The 18,917-nt window shown below is 41.2% G+C and overlaps 1 protein-coding gene across 6 annotated transcripts in view; it reads left to right on the top strand.

Moving 5' to 3' along the window:
- GPAM (glycerol-3-phosphate acyltransferase, mitochondrial) overlaps nt 1–18,917 on the top strand; it is a 69,073-nt gene that overhangs the window by 14,952 nt on the left and 35,204 nt on the right. For 2 of the 6 annotated variants that reach the window (XM_024756043.1, XM_024756042.1), the window contains exons 1-5: nt 11,603–11,710; nt 12,144–12,196; nt 13,513–13,643; nt 14,804–14,926; nt 17,154–17,227. In XM_024756043.1, the coding sequence (XP_024611811.1) occupies nt 12,160–12,196; nt 13,513–13,643; nt 14,804–14,926; nt 17,154–17,227 (365 nt within the window). In that variant the 5' untranslated portion in view covers nt 11,603–11,710; nt 12,144–12,159. The other 4 variants (XM_024756046.1, XM_024756047.1, XM_024756048.1 and 1 more) reach the window with 4 other exon arrangements.

Raw genomic sequence — 18,917 nt, 5'->3', positions numbered from 1 at the left:
AAAGTAAATTTATTTAAAAGTATTCTAAACATGAGCCTCAGCTGAACTTCAATTGATCTTCCTTTCAATTAGACTAAATAAGTAAGTTTCTAGCTTACTTTGAACTCATTAGAAAAAGAATAAATGCAGAGTAGTCCTGTTTCTCCTTGTCCCCTTCATGAAACTTTTTTTCTTTTTTGACAAAGACTGATTCTGAGGGAAGAAAAATAAAAATTAGTCTGTCTACAGCCATGTCTAGCTTTCCTCTCAAGTATCTTCAAATTCCTTCCTTCAAGTGTATTGGGCACTAGTGTGCTTTGCCTTGTTCTTTCTTTCTTTTTTTTTTTTTTGGTGGTACGCGGGCCTTTCACTGTTGTGGTCTCTCCCGTTGCGGAGCACAGGCTCCGGACGCACAGGCTCAGTGCCCATGGCTCACGGGCCCAGCCGCTCCGCGGCATGTGGGATTCTCCCGGACCGGGGCACGAACCCGTGTCCCCCGCATCGGCAGGCGGACTCCCAACGACTGCGCCATCAGGGAAGCCCTGCCTTGTACTTAATTGTGGTGTTCTTATCCATTGTGGACCACCTCCCACTGTGTTGCTGGTTACCACTGGAGAGTTGGGCCCCTGTTCTCCCTTGTATTATGTTCTTCCGCCTACTCTGGCTCAGGAAGTTGGGGTGGGAGAGGAATGGGAAATCTGCTTCCTATCTCCCTGTCAAGCTTGGATACATGTCTTCCCCAAGACCCGTGAGTCCTGAGCCCCCAAAACTCTAGGTTCATATATCTCTCCTTGAATACTCCTGTTCCTAGAGCTACCCTTGTCCAGGACTCTTGACAGTTGTCATAGCCATTCACACCTTCCTTTGTTAGTATTGTTGTATTTAGATATTTGACAAATAGATCTTAAGAATCTGTATTGTACAAGGTACTGTTAGATGCTAGGAATACAAAGGAAAGGAATGGGAGAAATCAAGATGGACATTCAAGAGGGAGAGGCAGATCTTAAATGGCTAATCCTACAATTAATTAATATTCAATCATAATTGTGATAAGTCCCTTGGGGAAGAAGCATATGATATGGGGCCTGCCTTAGTCTGAGGGTCAAAAAGTTTTTCATGAGGAGGTGAGATCTGAGCTACGTTATGAAGCATGAGTTGGAGAGAAAAAAGGGTTGTGCTCTCTCTGCTGGCAGAGAAAGCAGTTTGTGCAATGGAAGAGTAAAGCCCGTTTTTCCTGGGGACTGAAAGAAAGAAAGGGTGACTGAAGTTGGAGAAAAAGAGGGCAAGTGGGAGGAGATGAGGGTGGTGAGATTAACAAGGGTGGAATGTACCAAGCATTGGCAGTTCTAAAAACTATAAGGAATAATTGAAAAGATTTTAATCAGTTGGAGTGGGGATCAGGCAGAGAAATGGGGGTGTTTGACATCGTCAGTGTTGTACTTTCAAATGTTCATCCTGGCTGATATGTGGGGTGTTTGGGAGGGTGGTGTATAGAAAGCAGACATGAGGAGTCCAGGTAGTAAGCTGCTGTGCCGCCCAGGGAAGATGGTGGTGGCCTGGAATAAGACAGTTCAAGTAGAGAGGACGATAAAAAGATGATGAGTTTAAAGCTATCTAGAAGGTAAAGTTGCCAGAAGTTAGTATTCGATTGGATGTGGGAAGCAGTTAAGAATGACTCCTAGGTTCCTGGTCTGCTAAGGACAGAGTGTGGAATGAGAGTGAAGGAGGGCTTTGAACCAGCAAAAGATGCCAAGAAAGAACATTCAGGTAGGTAGAAAGAAATCCAGCAGGACGTGGGGTTGTGAAAGCTGAGGAAAGGCTTACACCCAGAGCTTGAACTTGCTCCACGAGCCATAAGTACGCAGTAATCTGACATCAGGTTATATAACAGTGGAAGAAAGGTCCCGGGTAAGTCTGGGCATGAAGAATCTAGCCTACATTAGGATCCCTCTCCCAGAAGACAAGATGCTTTGTTTACAGTCAGCATCTCAGCTCCACAAACCATGTTGGATCATATGTTCCAAGAACCAACAGCGGTTTTCAGAGAAGTGGTCTTAAGCAATATTTAGGAAGAAAAGTTTTTCCTAAAAGACAATGTCTTCGGAGATGCAATTCTAGGCACAACAAGGACAAACTTTTGTGATGTCATATAGGGTAGTCTGGCCTGTTAGAGGCTCCTGAATCCCTTCATTCCAGATCGGGGCCTTTGCTTTATCCAGCCCAACCAGAAGTTTCACTGAGGTTGTTCTGATAGTCATTAGGGTTGTTCCTAAATGTTTAGTTACCTTGTTTTGGGCACATGGTGGGATTACACCACCTCTTGCTTCACTCTCTTGCTTTATATGATGCTTTAGCTAATGAAATGGGAACAGAAGTGATGTGTGGATTAAGAGCCAGTGCATGGTTCACTATACTCTCTGGTCCCAGCCTCAGCAATCAAGGAAGCAAGTGTCAAGATGGAGCCTCCCTTAGTGACCTTATAAGCAGAGCCCCTGTAATAACCTGCAGTTTCCATGTAGCATAGACAAATGAACTTTGTTGTCTCAAGGCTCTGAGACATTTGTTACTGAGTCATAACCTAGCCCATCCTGACTGATACAGAGACATTCTTCCCAGAACAAAGTAAAGTTAATGGTTGATATGAGTTCCAAAGATTTCAGGATAAATTCTTCACTAGGATTCAAGCTCAAAGGAATAGGACCTCTCTTTTGTCTTCAGAGTCTACGCAAGAGGAGACTAACAACCAACAAAATAATAGCTACTATCTAGTAAATCTCACCACGTGGCAGGCAATCTGCTAATTATCTGGATACATGATTCCATTTTACCTTAAAATAACCCAGTAAGTGAACATTAGCAAATCCACTTTTAAAATGAGAGAATTTTGGGGCTCAGAGAGGTTAAATAACTTTCTCAGGGTCACACAGCTGGTAGATGGCAGACCATGATTGAAACCCAGGTTGTCGGGCTCCAGAGCCCTGTCACAACTCTCAGACATTCTGCTGGAAGGACTCAGGGTTAGTCCACTGATGTCCCAACTAGCAGCAGCTCAGTTTGTAAGCCAACCACCTCTTAGTATCACTACCCTCAGCTCCTTCATGGAGTGGGGTTTAACATAAAGATAAGCTTTTCAGACCTGGGATCTAGTGGCCCAGTCCTAACTCCCAGGCTCTCACCTATGCTGGCTGAGTAACGCTATCAGTTACATGTTTGGGCTCTAGAATCAGATGGATCTGAATTCAAATCAGGGTTCTTCCACATACCAAATTCACCTAACCTCTCCCTGTGCCTCAGTTTTCCCATATGGAAAATCAGGGTAATAATAGTTCCTAGCTCATGGGGCTGCTGGGACGATGGGTACCTTATTTGCCTATTTGCTCTCAGATCCAATCCCCATCCTTCTCTGCTCTACTTTATGTCTGGGGAGGGGCTGGGTGGGTGGGTGAGGTAGCCTCCTGCAAATTCATTCCTTAGATTCCCCTGCAGTTTGCTTCAGCCAGTAGGAGGGCTGGCAGACGAGGCCAGAAAGAGGCAAAAGCCAGGGAGGGTATCCCCCTCTTTCTCAGGGGGCATCTCCAGCGGTGGCAGCTCTGTGATTTCGGCTCCCCCTAGGCAGCCCCTCTCTCCTTGGTCCCAGCTGTTGCCTAGGGTCTCTGTTAGCACCTGGCTTTGTCACTCCAGCCCTAGGGAGGGTAGTAATCTTCCATTGTTGCTAATCTCCAGGCTGCCTCACTATCCCCTTTTGTCCTCTCAGTCCTTCTAAGACCTTTCTATGTAGAGTTCTGTATTAAAGTCCACCAGCGGCTGTCTGGCACAGGTTCTTTCTCACACAGCACCATGCCTGATACAAAGGATTGCCTGAGATAATGCCTATGGAGTGCTAGAACAGTGCCTGGCACACAGTAAGTGCCCAGTAAGTGGTAGCTTACAAAATGTACTTACCTCTTGCCTAGGTTCTCTGAGGCCAGTTTGCAGCAGGTAGGCCCCTGCCCACATCATAGCTCCTGAATCAATGCCCATTTCTCCTCCTCCTGGGCTGTCCAGGTCCACAGACCTGGGTTTGTTTTGATGCATTCTTTTCTACTCTTTATAAGGTAAAGGGCATGTGGATTCCGCCACGACATGTATGACATGTCACCATTTTATTTCTCATTTTTCAAACTTCTTACTACGGCTTAAAAAGCCCTGCTCTATCTGGCCCCTTCTGTCTTCCCAACCCCTCCCTCTGACACATCCCCTTCACTCCCTCCAGCCTGCACTGGCCTTTGTTCACTTCTGTCTGCCAAGCTCTGTCCTCCTTCAGGGCTTTGGCAGGTGTAGTTCCCTCTTTTTGGAAAGATCTTTCCTGGTCTCCTTTCATATCCTTCTCACACCCCAGCCTCAAGGTAGCTGCTCCTCCCTTAGAGAGGCCCTTCCCATCACCTTATCTAATGTTGGTCACCTCTGTTATTCTCTGTGACAGATGCTGTTGGATCTTCACTGCAGTTTCCAAAACTTGTCATGATTTTATTTGTTTGCTTGTTTATTACTCTCCCTACTGTCTCCCTCCCAACATTCCATAGGCTGTTAGACTATTAATTCCATGAGGGCAGGATCTATGTGTGACAGCCTCATCTGTGTATCCTCGGTGCCTGAAAAAGATGCTTGGCACAAAGCGGGCTCTCAGTCAATGTGTTATGCATGAATTGATGTTGAATTAATCTGTCTCCAAACTGCTCGTGTCAAGGGTCCCTAGAAGTCCAATGGTGACCAGTGTTGGGACTCCCCTCCTCTCCCTTTCCCTGGCACATGTGTTGTGAGCCAGAGGCCCTGGCTCTGTTCAGGCTGGCCCTCTTCACCACTGTTCCCTGCCTACACCCTGCACGGTGCGTGGAGCTCTGTTTTCCCAACGTGCTCAGCCACCGGGACCTTCACCGAGGCTCCCAAGACTCTCTATTCTCTCCATAGTGCTTCCACTTTCACCCTCCTTCTGAAGATCTGCCACCTCTAGGGCCTACATTGGAGCCATCTCCAATCAGATCCATAAGCAGAGTCCTCCATCCTGAGCCCCTTCTCAGCACCTGGGCCTTCCTGGCCTCTACTGCCTCAGACAACCTCTCCCTGTCACACAATCCAGCTTGATTCCACAGAGAAAGCGAAGGCCTGTTCAGGTTTTGTCTCCTCTGGTGACCAAAGACAGTCAATAGTTTCTCATTTTTGTCTTTCAGTAACAAAAAGGCTGCTAATGGCAATGACTTAGCCTCTTTCAACAGAACCTCAGGACTTAAACCACAGAGCCTGGCTATACTCCTGGGAGAAGGAAAAATAACTTTCCTTTTTAAGAATAAACGAACAGTTGTAAACAAAAGAACTTGACTTGGAAGCTAATTTCTTAATTACTGCTCTAGCAGTTACTGATTCAGTGCCCTGCTTCCAACTCTAGAGCTGGTGCCCTGCCCTGAGGCCCTGCTTGTGGCTGAAAGCCTGGAACCCTACCTAGCTCCCACTGGCCTTGCTTCCTGGGGTGGGTGCATCAGCTTTGTCCTGCAGCCCACACAGTAGAAGATGCCAAGCCAGCTCTCCCAGAAGCATGACTGCCTCCTGCTCGGCTTATTTGAAGTTTTTGGCTTAATCTACTATGAAGCAGTTTTCAGTCAAATTGAAGTACCTGTTCTGTCACACACGTGGTAAAAGTGAGTCAGAGGGGATTCCATTCTATTCTGGCCTAAGGTACGTTCTAAATGGCAGGCTCCAAGGTCACGTCCATTGCCATCCCCCAGCGTGATATACTGGCAGGGACTATTTCTCAATGCTCTTTTTCTCCCATATGTTTGAGTTATTCTAGCAGCCGGAATCACTGTGCTTAAAAATTAAATATGAGTCAGGAATGCAATTTGTCTGTAACAGAAAAAAAGGTTTCAGTGGCTTAAAATCCAGAGGTGTGTGATTGGTAATGTGGGGTTTGGACATTAAATTACAGAGCAAATGGGGGCAAAAAGTGAAAAAGAAGCAGTGCCAGCTGTGTCTGTTCCCTTTTACTAGGAAAGAAACACTTCTCCAGAAATCCTCAAGTCTGATTTTCTCTTAGGTGTCATTGCCCAGAACTGGGTCATAAGACCATCTTGGCTGCGGGGGACAGACTATTAGAGAACAAGATTATCATAATTAACTCAGATACTTTGATTCACTCTTTTCTCGGGGCTGGGCAAGAGATCACTCTCAATAAAATGAGGCTTCTAATAGCCAGGACCCCACAAGGAATGGGTATTGGACAGACAGGTCTCATTGCCTGCCCCAAATCAACTGAGTTGTAGAAGCCACAGGCTACTGAACTTGGTGCTGATTTTTGAATCTTTTGGGACACAATTATCAAACAGTTGTGTGTAAGTCTCCTAGGCTATCTTATCTTATGCTCCCTGGCGGGCGGTAGGTGTTCTATACATATTTATTAAATAAATGAACGAAGAAAACAAATCTAGAGGAAAGTGGATGATGAGCACAGCATAGATTCAGTAAGAGTAAGTCAGGCCAAACTTTATATCCTTTAAAAGTTTTTGACGGAGTAATTGTTGTATTTGAGATCAGGGTGTGTCATAGATATTTTGTCATTGGATTTCGGCATGTCAGTTGACACTGTTCCTCATAATATTCTTGCAGAGAAAAAAAAGCACACATTACAATTTGACGGATGTAGCTGAAGCAAAACTTAGTGAGAAGTTTATAGCACTAATATGTTTGTATTAGAAAAGAAGACAGGTCTCAACTCAAATCACTGATCTCAGGGTGGTATTTCAAGGTGTTGAGTCCCAGCCTTTATAAGGTGTGTTTTCACCATCATTCAGTTCAGAGTACTTTCTAATTTTCATTCTGATTTATTTATTCTTTAAACGGTGGGGTGTTTATTCTGTTTGTTTTTTAGAAGCATGTTAGTTTCCAAATATTTGGGGATTTTCCAGATACCTCTAAGTTAATGATTTCTAATTTCCATTGTGGTCAGAGTATGTTTTATGGGATTTGAATCCTTATAAATCTATTGAGACTTGTTTTATGGCAGGTTTTACCAAGACACGTTCCGTATTCACTTGAAAAAATGATATTCTATCTATGCGTGTAGTGTTCTATAAATGTCAATTAGGCCAAGTTGGTTGACAGTATTGTACAAGCCTTGTATATCTTTACTGATTTTCTGCCTAATTGCTCAGTTATGGAAACAGAGGTGCTGAAATTACTGTTTATAATCATGGATTTTTCTATTTCTCCTTGAAAGTCTGTCCGTTTTTGATTCATATATTTGGAAGCTTTGTACTAGATGCATGAATATTTAGAATTGTTTTTTTCCCCTTGATGGATTGACTCCTTTATCATTATGAAATGATCCTCTTTATTTCTGGTAATATTCTTTGTATTGAAATCTACTTTGTATGATATTAATATAACCACCCATATTTCTTCTGATTATCATTAGCATGGTACATTGTTTTTCAATCGTTTAACTTATTTGTCTTTATATTTAAAGTGATTTTTTTTTCTTTTTATACATGGCATACAGTTGGTTCTTGCTTTTTTCTCCAGTCTGACAATCTTTGCCTTTTAACTGGGGTGATTACTTATATGCATGAATTTAAATCTACCATCTTGCTATGTGTTTTTTCTTTCTCAATCCATTTTTCTTTCCTTTCTCCTCATTTACTGCCTTCTTTTGGATTCGAGTGACTTTTTTTTTTTTAATGATTCTGCTTTATTTTCTTCGTTGATGTATTAGCTACAACTCTTTGTTTTACTTTCATGGCAGTTGTTTTAAGAGTTGGAGTATACATCTTTTTATTTTATTTTATATATATTTTTTGGAGTATACATCTTTAACTTATCACAGTTTACCTTCAAGTATATTACACCACGTTATGCTTAATATAAGAATATTACAACAACAGATACTTCCCCCTTTCTGGATGTTGTGCTGTCATCATACATTTTATTTCTACATATATTATAACCCCCCAATATTGTTTTTATTTTTGCATTAAGCTATTATCTTTTAAAAGAGTTTTAAAAGGGAAAAAAATTATTTACCTACAGATTTATGATTTCTTGAGCGCTTAATTCCTTTATGTAGATTCAAAATTCCATCTGGCTGTATTTTCTTTCTACCTGAAGGAGTTTCTTTTAACATTTCTTGTAGTGTCTGCTGGTGGTGAATTCTTTCAGCTTTTGTGTGTCAGATATGTCTTTATTTTGTCTTGTGTTTGAAATACACGTTTGGGGAAAGAATCCTAAACGGACAGTTTTCTTTTTGAGTATTTAAAGATGCTGCTTCATTGTCTCCTTATTTGCATATTCCTGATGAGAAGCCTCCTGACATTCTGATCTTTGTTCCTCTGCACTGTCATGTGTCTTTTTCCCTCTGTTTTTAAGATTTTTCACTTCATCACTGGTTGTAAGCAATTTAATTGAGATGTTCTTTGGTATAGTTTTCTCCTTGTTTCTACTTAGAGTTTGTTGAGCTTCTTGGATTTGTGAATTTATAGTTTTAATCAAATATGGGAAGTTTTCAGCCATTATTTTTTCAGATATGTATTTCTGATATTTCTCCTTTTCTTCAGGGATGCCAGTTGCATATATATTAAGCTCACTGATACTCTGTTCCTTTCTAGTTTCAGTCTTTACTTTTTTCTATTTGTGTTTCATTTTGGATAGTTTCTATTGCAACATTTTCTGGTTAATTTTTTTTTTTTTCCAGTAACGTCTAACTTGCTGTTCATCCTGTACAAGTGATGTGTGCATGTGTGTGTGTTAAAAATCTCAGACAATGGTTTTATAATATCTAATGTTTGATTTGGGTCTTTTTTAAGTTTTCCACATCTCTACTTAACTCAATCTTTCCTCTACTTTCTTGGACTTACAGAATATAGTTGTAAGTATGTTTTAGTGTCCTTATTTACCAATTATATCATCTCTGTCATTTCTGGGACTCTTTCAGTTAATTAATTTTTCTCCCCATTGTGGTTCATTCTTTCCTGCTTCCTCAAACCCGTGTCCCCTGCATCGGCAGGCAGACTCTCAACCGCTGTGCCACCAGGGAAGCCCATCCCTGATGATTTTTGATTGGAAGAGTAACTGTGAATTTTACGTTGTTGGGTGCTAGATATTTTTGATATCCTTTAAGTATTCTTGTACTTTGTTTTGGGATATTTTGTTCTTCTGAAGTTTGATCCTTTGGGGGCTGCCTTTTAAGATTTGTTATGTAGGCCCAGAGAAGTTTTACTCTACGGTTAATTTTACCCCACTACTGAGGCAAGACTTTTTGAGTTGCGAATTATGGGATTTTCCAGGCCTTATTCCTGGTCCCATATGTTCACTGGTTATCTTTTCACTCTGCCTTGTGGGAAGAGGCACACCTCTCTGGTACTCTACTCCCAATTCCAGCTGTTTTGGCCTTCCTGGTCTCCCAGTTCTAGCTTCTCAACTCAGAAAGTCTACCTAGCTCTTCCTGGATTACCCCTGTCTGCACTATAGCCTGGCAACTCTTTCTAGGCAGTGGGCTGAGGCAATCATAGTGCTTAACCTCATTCACTTCCTTTCCCTTATGGACCACAGTCCTGCACTGCTTGCTGTTTTATATATTTTGCTTTTTAAAAAAAATTTTTTTGTTGTTGTCATCTTAGCAGGAGAGTAAATTCAATCCTTCAGTCCTTGTTGCTCCACCTTGGCTGACTAGATTGGATCTGGATTACTATAAGTTATTGTGGTTCTGTTGATAAAAGACTGCCAAGGGTGTCACTTGCTTCCAAAACAGTTCTCATTTAGTAATCTGTGCACTGCAGTCCACATCTCCTCCAAGTACTGTAAACTCTTGTGCAGTGGGTGTTGCAGAAGAGTTGCCTACAAATGAAGTTTATATAAGAACCTAATTTTCCCCTCTGGCTTACCCTTTAATTCCTGTGGTGCTCTACATCATTTCTCATTACTTTAACAGTGACTTCAAATCCTGTGACTTTCCTGTATTTTCTCCCCTCCTTTTCATTTTCTTTCTTTTTTTTTTAATGTCAGGGGTCAGTAATCTGTACACAAATTTCATGATATTTTGGGATGAGAATTCATCTTATTCTAGTCATCATAGGCCTTAAATACTTAGGTGTGTGCTTAGAGCTAAGTTGTGTGAGGGGGGGTTGAATAAAGACAGGGTCCTTGACTTCAAGAAGCTCAAAATCTTTTTTAAATGAATAACAATTCCTGCTGTTTTGAATTGTTTGGGGATGGATTTACAAACAGAAGTAGGAAGTGCCAGAGAAAGAACTCTTGTTTTACTTCTTGTTCCTTAGCTTCAACAAGTAGTTACTGTGTTTACTGTTGTGTATTTACTATAACAAAGTATCATAGTGATACCTAAGAAACAGGCACTGGGACTTCCCTGGCCGTCCAGTGGTTAAGGCTTTGCCTTCCAATGCAGGGGGTGTGGGTTGGATCCCTGGTGGGGGAGCTAAGATCCCATGTGCCTTGTGGCCCCAAACCCCAAATGTAAAACAGAAGCGATATTGTAACAAATTTAGTAAAGACTTAAATGACAGTGTGTTTATGGAGGGCTGGAGACATCAGGGAAGGCTTGGAGTCCTAGTTCAACACAGAACTTGTCAAGTTTAGCTGAGAGAGGTGTGAGCACAGTTAGGAGTATGAGGGCCCAGGGCTTGACAAGGGACGATGGGAGAGGCTGAAGCAGGGGCTCTTGATGGAGAACAGTGGGAAAAGTAGAGGCCTCTCTGTGTAAGCCTTAGATGCCAGGCTCAGGCATTTGGACTGTGGGAGCTGTGGATGGTTTTTGATGGATGGACATGGGCAGAGATTGTTTGGAAGAGAGGATTAGGGTTGATGTGTGCAGAGGAGATGAGGGCTGGTGGCAGAGGCGTGAGGGCAGGGATTATGCCTTAACGATCTTTGTACCTTCTGCTAGTTCATAGTTAATGCTTGTTGCTTAAGTGCATGTAAAAGGTTATCTTTTCCCTTCTAAATTGCTAATCTCTTGATAACCACTGGCCTTGTCAATGGTACAACAAATACTGTGAAAGAAACTCTTTGTGCCCCTTGTTAATTTGTTTCAAGGACCAAAGGCAGAGAAATTTGGACTCAGGCTCGTCCAAGCCTTATTTATTTCTCTTTTAATTCCTTATATTCTTCCTTTAGGAAAAGGCATTCAGCCACTGTTTGGAAAACTACACAACAGGGTCATTCCCAATCCCTACCTCCCTCATGCCCAATAAATTCTGCAGTCTTACAAATCTCATAAAAAGACAGCCCACGTGCAGGCTCCCAGGAGAGCCGGGCGGAGATACAAACTTCTAGAGGAACATAGCTCACACAACGCAGACAGATGCACCCACACTCACGTGACTCAGCGCCCAGGCAGAATCACCGCGCGTTTAGGCAGCACACGCCGTACCTGGCCACACAGACACACTTGCGGGGACACCTTCTACTCTTGGACCTATCCCCAGTGCACGAGGCCACGAGCCGCGCACAGCCCCGGCCGGTGGGCCCTGGCGCCTAGCCCCAGCCCTGGCCCTCCCGGAAGTGGCTGGCTCCGGGCTGCGCTCGTCACCCCAGGCGCCGGTTGCGTCATCATGGCGCGACGTTGCAGCAGCGCCGGCGGAGGCTTGAAGTGCAGACAGCTGCAGAGGTGAAGCCGGCGGAGCCGAGGGTGCGAGCGGCCAGGGTGGGAGCGGGCTGCGGTAGGCTGCTCGCGCCGGGAGCGCCGGGACAGGTGCGTGGTCGCCCTCTCACCGGGCCCGGCTCTACTCCAGCAAGCTGCCGGGCGGTCCGCTCCCCCCGGCCCTCTCCGTCGAGCTCCCGGGTTCCCCCTGAGAGATGGGCCCGGCTCGTGCCGGCGTGGGGGTCGGGCTTTTTCTCTCCCCGGGAGACCGGGCTGCGGCAGGCTTCCCCTGGGCGAGAGGGAAGTCCCTGTGGGCTCAGTCCCTCGCGCACCCGAAGGGCACGTGGAGTCATTGGCTTTGGCGTTGAGGCAGCAAGCGTGCTCTGGGAGCAGCTGGTGCTGGGGACAGTCCGTTGACAGATGACCACTGATTGAACTGAGCACTCACTGTGCGTCAGACACTGTGCCAGGCGTCTTAGGGGTATTATCCAGTCCTCCCAGCAGCCTAGGAGGTAAGATTTATCATATCATGCCCATTTTCCAGATGGGGAAACCAAGGCATGGAAGTTAACCGACTCGTCCAAAGTGACACAGATGGTAAGCAGGGGGGATTCGAACTCTGATCTGTTTGGCTTCAGAGCTGGCCCTCCTGCCTCTGTCGCTTTTAAAACCCACAGTTGGCTCCCCTCAGCCCACAGCGTGGCGCCTCCAGGATTCTCTTTTTTTTTTTTTTACGGGGGGGTGTACTTTTCAACCTTGGACAAACGTGGGGAGGGACGGGTGAAGCGTGGACTTACTATTGGCACAAAACTGTTTCCACCTCTCGTCCTGCCCTCGTCACAGGGGCCAGACGAGTCTTCATTCTCCCAGGCAACAGCTGCCTCCGCCGGTTGTAGCTACATTCTGCACCTGAAACTGATAGCTGAGTTTTATTTTATAATACAGAAGAGCTTTCATGCCAGGTGCATTGCTTTACTATTCCCTCCCCTCGCCTATTATGGTAGATTGTTACTCACATAAAATTGTTAAGAATGTGTATAGTCATGCTGAGGATAACAGTTACCACTGTAAATCCACATGGGGATTGTAAAGAAATCGGCATCTGCCCTCCAAGGAACGCTGTTAACTTGGACATGACCTTTCAAGGTTTTAAAGGACTAATTTAAGGCCAGGTGAGAAATAGTCAAATGCTAAAATAATTTGAGAATTATGTTAGAAAATTCTTATATTTTAAGTTAATATCTATTTTCTTTAGCAGTTCACTGTTAGTGAACATTTTTTCCTAGGGTAGGAAAAGGCTTATTGAAAAGATATGAAAACTTATAAATCAGATATTTTAGAACAGTGTACTTTTGTCTTAGAGCTGTGTAGATGTATTAAAATTGCAAACATCATTTCATTTAAGGCAGCACAAGAAAATTCAGAGCTTAGTTCAGTTTAAGTGGGAAACTTGAGAGGCGCCCTTATTACCGTTACCCGTTTTACACTGCATAGTGTGTATGACGAAAAATTCCCAGCACATAATTGTTCATAATTATCTACTTGTGTGCATACATGTAACTTTAATTTAATAAATGCGTATCTTCATACTTCCAGGAACTATTCAGTGACACAGGTGAAATAATTATTTGTCACATACCTGAAATCAGCTGTTATTTACCCTCGTGAATTCACAGCTGTTTTGTTCATGAAGTCCAAAGATAACGAATGTTGTTTTTTTTAAAATCAGGATGGCCTGGATTCATATATACACATCAAAGTCCTTTTTCACACATTGACTAAACATGGGGAAGTCCTCCATAGTTCATTTGACATCCTATCATGGGGCAAAATAATATAGAAATCAGAATTTTGAGTTCCAGTATTTGCTCTCTGGATCCCTCGTTAACTTATATGGTATACATTTTTTTTAGCGCATGATTTGGGAATTACGCTTTGTGACATGGATGAATCTGCACTGACGCTTGGCATGATAGATGTTTCTTATTTGCCAAATTCATCTGAATACAGTATTGGTCGATGTAAGCATGCAAGCGAGGAATGGGTAAGTTTAAGATACAGGTTAAAAGCATTCAGCCTAAAGATGTTCATTTCAGTGTGTATGAAGGTGGAAACACTGGAAGCAACAGAAATTCAAATAGAGGTTAATAGCTACAGAAACTACCTCCAGCTGTTAGAAGATTTGTTTATGAAGTCTAATATTTAAAAATTCTTATGGTATTATGTTATTGGGAAGAGAAAATTGGGTAGGAAATTTAAGTACAGTGATTATGTTAAAAAGCAATAGGAAAAAAAACCTATTAGTTGTTTTGGGTGGTGTAATTATAAAGAGATTTTTTTTTCTTTTCATATCTGTTTTCCATGATTGCATTTCACAAGTGTGAATTTTGTAATGGAAGTAAACTTTATTTCAAAAATTGAAAATAGGAGATTTTAGTATGTATCTCAATCCAAAGGGCATGCTTTTTTTTTTTTTTTGTATTGTTTTCCCTATGTCAATATAACATGGCATGTTTTAAATGTTTCCTCAACACTATCTGCTTTAGATAAAAAATGATGTTGGAGTTTTGGGTGGTTTTTTGGTTTACTTTTGAGAATATGATATCAGTGGGATTTGAGCAACTGATGAACTCAAAGTTAAGAGAAAATTATTTAAAACAGAAGAGCAGAGTTTGACCCTAATTGGATAGTATGGCTATAATTTAAATTCCAGACTTTAAACTCTATTGTTAGGATAAAGGAATATTATATAAGTTTACCTTGTTTTTCATTTAAAGTAAAATATTTTAAGCCGTATTATAACAACTTGTTTACTCTGAGTAAGGCCTTTGTAGTTCTTTTGTGGGCGTGTGTGATTTAAGAGGGAGAGAGCTGAATTGTTAGCATAGGACTCCAGGAGTCTGACTTTATTCCTTCTGCTACTGTCAGAAGGCTATCTGACCTTTTATAACTTAGTTTTTAAACCTTTGAATGCTGCTTTCAGTGTTGCCAGCTATTGCTATTCTTAGGTGCTCAATTTTTGCTTATGTTCCAAGTGTTGGTCATAGAGGGAGCACCTTGAATGAAAAATCACTCTGAGAAACACATGCCACCAAAAAGAAAATATGTCAGAAGTTTCTCTTCTATCTGAAGTAGCTTAGAGATCAAGTGGACAAGTATAATTTTCTTGTTACTGACACACTATTTTTTCTTAATATTTATTAGGGTGAGTGTGGTTTCAGACCGACTGTCTTCAGATCTGCAACCTTGAAGTGGAAAGAAAGCCTAATGAACCGGAAAAGGCCCTTTGTAGGAAGGTGTTGTTATTCCTGTACTCCCCAGAGCTGGGTAAGAATGCTACCTTTAATACCTTTGTTGACCTTTAATAAACAGAGTGAAATATGTGACATAGATTTCCTACTTTGTGTGAATTTTATTATTGTGTAGTCTTAATGGACTTAATGCATTTTTAGAACTTAGGCCCATCTTTATAAACCAAATATTCCAAGTAAAGATGTTGACTCAGTTTTTCTTTCCATTCATTTATTCAGTGAATGTTGGTCTAATAGTTGATGCCAGGCTATATTTTGTTTTGTTTTTTCATTTTAGTATGACTTTAGAGGGAGAGTAGATCTTACTTTAAGATAACCCTTCCAAAGAGTTGGTGGGAACCTTCATGTAACTTCAAGATGTTGCAATTTAGCACTGAAAGTTAAAATCCTAGCAAGCTGGATGAGAGAGAGAGAGAGAGAGAGAGAGAGAGAGCGTGCGCGCGTGTGAGAGAGAGCTCACACCTGAGCGTGGAGCAGGACAGAATAAGAAATTAAAGCAGTGGCTTTGCCCTTTTGCTAAGTGTCTGTTCCTGCGGTGGAGGGAGTGAGGGGTTTTGGCTGACTCTGTGATAGGGAAGGATGGTCACTAGAATGTTATGATGAAGATTTAAGAAGGAGTGTGCATGCGCTTATTGTTCGTATTTGATGGAAAAACACAAGCCATACAAAATCTTCCACATTAGAGTGTAGTGTTTGGGAAGAGTCGATTGGATGAGAAGTATGCTTCTGAGGGCATTTTGCCAGAGGGATGAGTTAGCACAGGAATGTAGACGCTAATGTGGCTGTGTTCTAAGGCAGTAGACTTACCTTTTAAAACGTATAACTGGATGGTAAGCTCTCTCTGGGATGGGCCAGTTACCAGGACATTTAAGTGCCATTTATTAACCCTGCAATCTATAGAAGTTGCTTATAACCTGTGTGAATAGCTAACAGTGCTGTGAGAATTCTCCACTCAGGTTTGGCTTGGCAGAAAGTCTTGTATAAGGAATTTGCTAATCTGAGAGAGATTTGTGTGACACCCAAGCAGTTTATGTTAAATATTCAGGTCTGCTCAAGAATATCTTGATAGAAATATTGTTCCTCTTAAATCACAAGTGCCTTGATGCAAGATTATGGTGGAAGTGAAGGATCATGGCCATTTCTAGTCTAGGAGTAAGGCCAGTTCAGATTAATAGGCCAGTAGAAATAAAGATTTAAATAGATCATGTGGCTTTTCTTCTTAGATCTGGCATCTCATCTAATTCTAATTTTGAATGCTTAAAAGATCAAAACAATACCTTAACTCTAATGTGCTCTTCAGTCAGAAGAGAGTGTAAGAAATTATTTGGTGGTGGTGATGGTCTGGGGTGGGGATAGGTGAGTAGTATAACAGATAATTGATTTTTGCCTACATATAGTACCTGATAGAGCTAAACTTGATCTTATATTCTTCCATGGCATGTTTTTCTAAAATAATTTGTTTGACAGTATTTTTGTAGTAAGTTTTTGACATTTGCTACCTTTTCTATGAAATCCTATTTTCCTTTTCTCTAAGGAGATATCACTTAAGTATTTTGACATCTTTTGTTGAGGGTACATTGTGCTTTCTCAGCATGCATTTGTGGAAAGTTTACCTTTTTGCCCACATTGTTAAAGTTATGGCCTTTCTCTTTTTAGCAGAGCTATTTCTGGATTATCTTTCAAGATTACCTGTAAAGAGGGTGACCTTTAGCCATATGTTTTCTCATTAAGTAGACAGTCATTTTAGGGGAATAGAAAGACCACATTCTTTGAAGCAAGATCTGGGATTGAATCCTAAACTTCTGCAAGCCTCAGTTTTCCTGTCTATAAAATGGGGATAATAATTCTTATGTGTCAGGATTATTGGGAGATTTAGTAATTTCACAATAACTACATGATACTTAGCATAATATTTTTGTATTTTGAAAACACTGAAATCTCCAGTATTCCTGTCAATGACTTAAGCTGTCTCTGGCTTTAACTCTTTTTGGTTGGGGGTTGGGAGTAGGGCAGGAAAGTGAGAGACATTAGTTCCTTTGAAAGCTGCTGATGATTAGTTTTGAGTTTGTGACCTTCTTAGAAGGCTAAAAAGTAGTTTTCAATAAAACACCATTTTTCTTCATCTCAGATTTTTGAAGCAATGCCTTACTTTATGCTTGAATTATATCAAGAACTAATAATGTGAGTCCTTCACCAGCAATCCAGTCATATATTTATGTCTAATTTTATTTTGTTTTATGTAGGATAAATTTTTCAACCCCAGTATCCCATCTTTGGGTTTGCGGAATGTTATTTATATCAATGAAACTCACACAAGGTAAAAAGACATTTCTTATACTTCTAATGCATGTCAAGAGAAAAATTCCATAATAACTAGTTAACACACTTTAAGATGAATCTCTTTATTTTTTTTAGAGTTAATAAGATACTAACTTCTGACACAAAAGGCTTTATCTAAAAATTGGAACCTGAGAAGACCTATTGCTATTTCCTGCTGTAATTATATAATATTTTCATGAGCATGTATATATCACTTATGGCTTTCTTTACCTTATTCAAATATTGATGCTGCAGCTGAAATGTGCCAAAATGTGACAGAGATATGTGTGAGGAGAGGTGTAGGTTTGAATGTCTTATGATCTATTATTATTTTATACCTCAAAGAAAGTGTAACTTTTTGAAATCTGCCTATCTACAGAGATTTGGAAGATATTTTTCTCTATTGAACAGATGTTCTTTGATTTATTATTAGCTTAAGACTTTTCTTAGAATTCTTACTTCCAAATTCCAGGCATATGGGTATAGGCTGTTAGGCATCAGAGTGGGAGAAAAGAGGCTTTGTTCTAAGTGAATTTAGTCTAGGGGATGAGGAAAGAGGGGGAATGTCTGCGAGACAAGAGAGAAACGGGAGCTAAAAATGCTACCAGTCCTTATAATTCTAAGATTAAATACCTGGAGTAGGTAAGTAGTAGGCTCAGGTGATGAGAAATACACAAAATTCCATTAAAAAACTGATCCAAGAAGTCAAATACTTAAATTTTAAGTCTTTCTGATTTTACTACTCATATTTTGATGATGATATTTAAGTGAGCATGATAATATTTGGGTATATATTAAGTTTTTTTTAAAATAGAACTAAAGTCAAGGGATGTGTTTTTTCCAATTTCCATGCTACCCTTTCTTCTCTCTCTCTCTTGCTCTCAAGTTTAAAGGAAAGAGAAGAAATTTTTTTTCCTTTGGTTGACATGATTAAGATCCTAAGCAAAAGAATCCCATTGAGTCTTTTCTTTATGTAAGTAGATATTTTACGTACAAAACCGAGGAGTTCATTTGTGGTCCTCAGTTGGAGGCAGTTAAGAAAAAAAAGCATATGAGATACACATACACACACACACACTTTTTAGCGTATGTTGTATTGACCAGGCAGTGTGGAACTATTCAGTGTAATAAGCTACCTGTGCAAGTGAGTTGGCTATTTAGCTCTTCTGTGTGTTGCATGAAGCGTAGCCTAAACATTTACACACACACACACACACACACACACACACACACACACACACACACACTGCTTTCAGTCCATTGTGAAGGGATTTCATCAAGAGTTTGGACTTTGTACATTCCTGTAATAATTTTGACAATGTTCACTGATAGAAGAGTTTAGAATTAAACACTTAACATATTGGGCTAAGTTTTCAGAGAAATGAGACAAAGGAAAGGAGGAAGAAAAAGAATGTCTCCAGGGCACAAACCCGTGTCCCCTGCATCGGCAGGCGGACTCTCAACCACTGCGCCACAAGGGAAGCCCCCTCAAATTACTTTTCCTCAACTGAAGTCTTTTTGGATCTTTCCAGAATTACTTTATAATTGAAATCTTCTGCTGTTTATATGCTTATCATTATGGAGGACATGATAATGAGGCATTATCTAATCATTACAAATGGTTTCAAATCACCACATAATGGAAGTTTGTAGCATTCTTATTCTAGATCCCTGTCCTTAACCCCCAT

This window comes from Neophocaena asiaeorientalis, unplaced genomic scaffold (genome assembly GCF_003031525.2).
Source record: "Neophocaena asiaeorientalis asiaeorientalis breed wild unplaced genomic scaffold, Neophocaena_asiaeorientalis_V1.1 scaffold85, whole genome shotgun sequence".
NCBI classification, from domain to species: Eukaryota; Metazoa; Chordata; class Mammalia; order Artiodactyla; family Phocoenidae; genus Neophocaena; species Neophocaena asiaeorientalis.
This window is presented reverse-complemented; position numbering and strand designations above follow the sequence as displayed.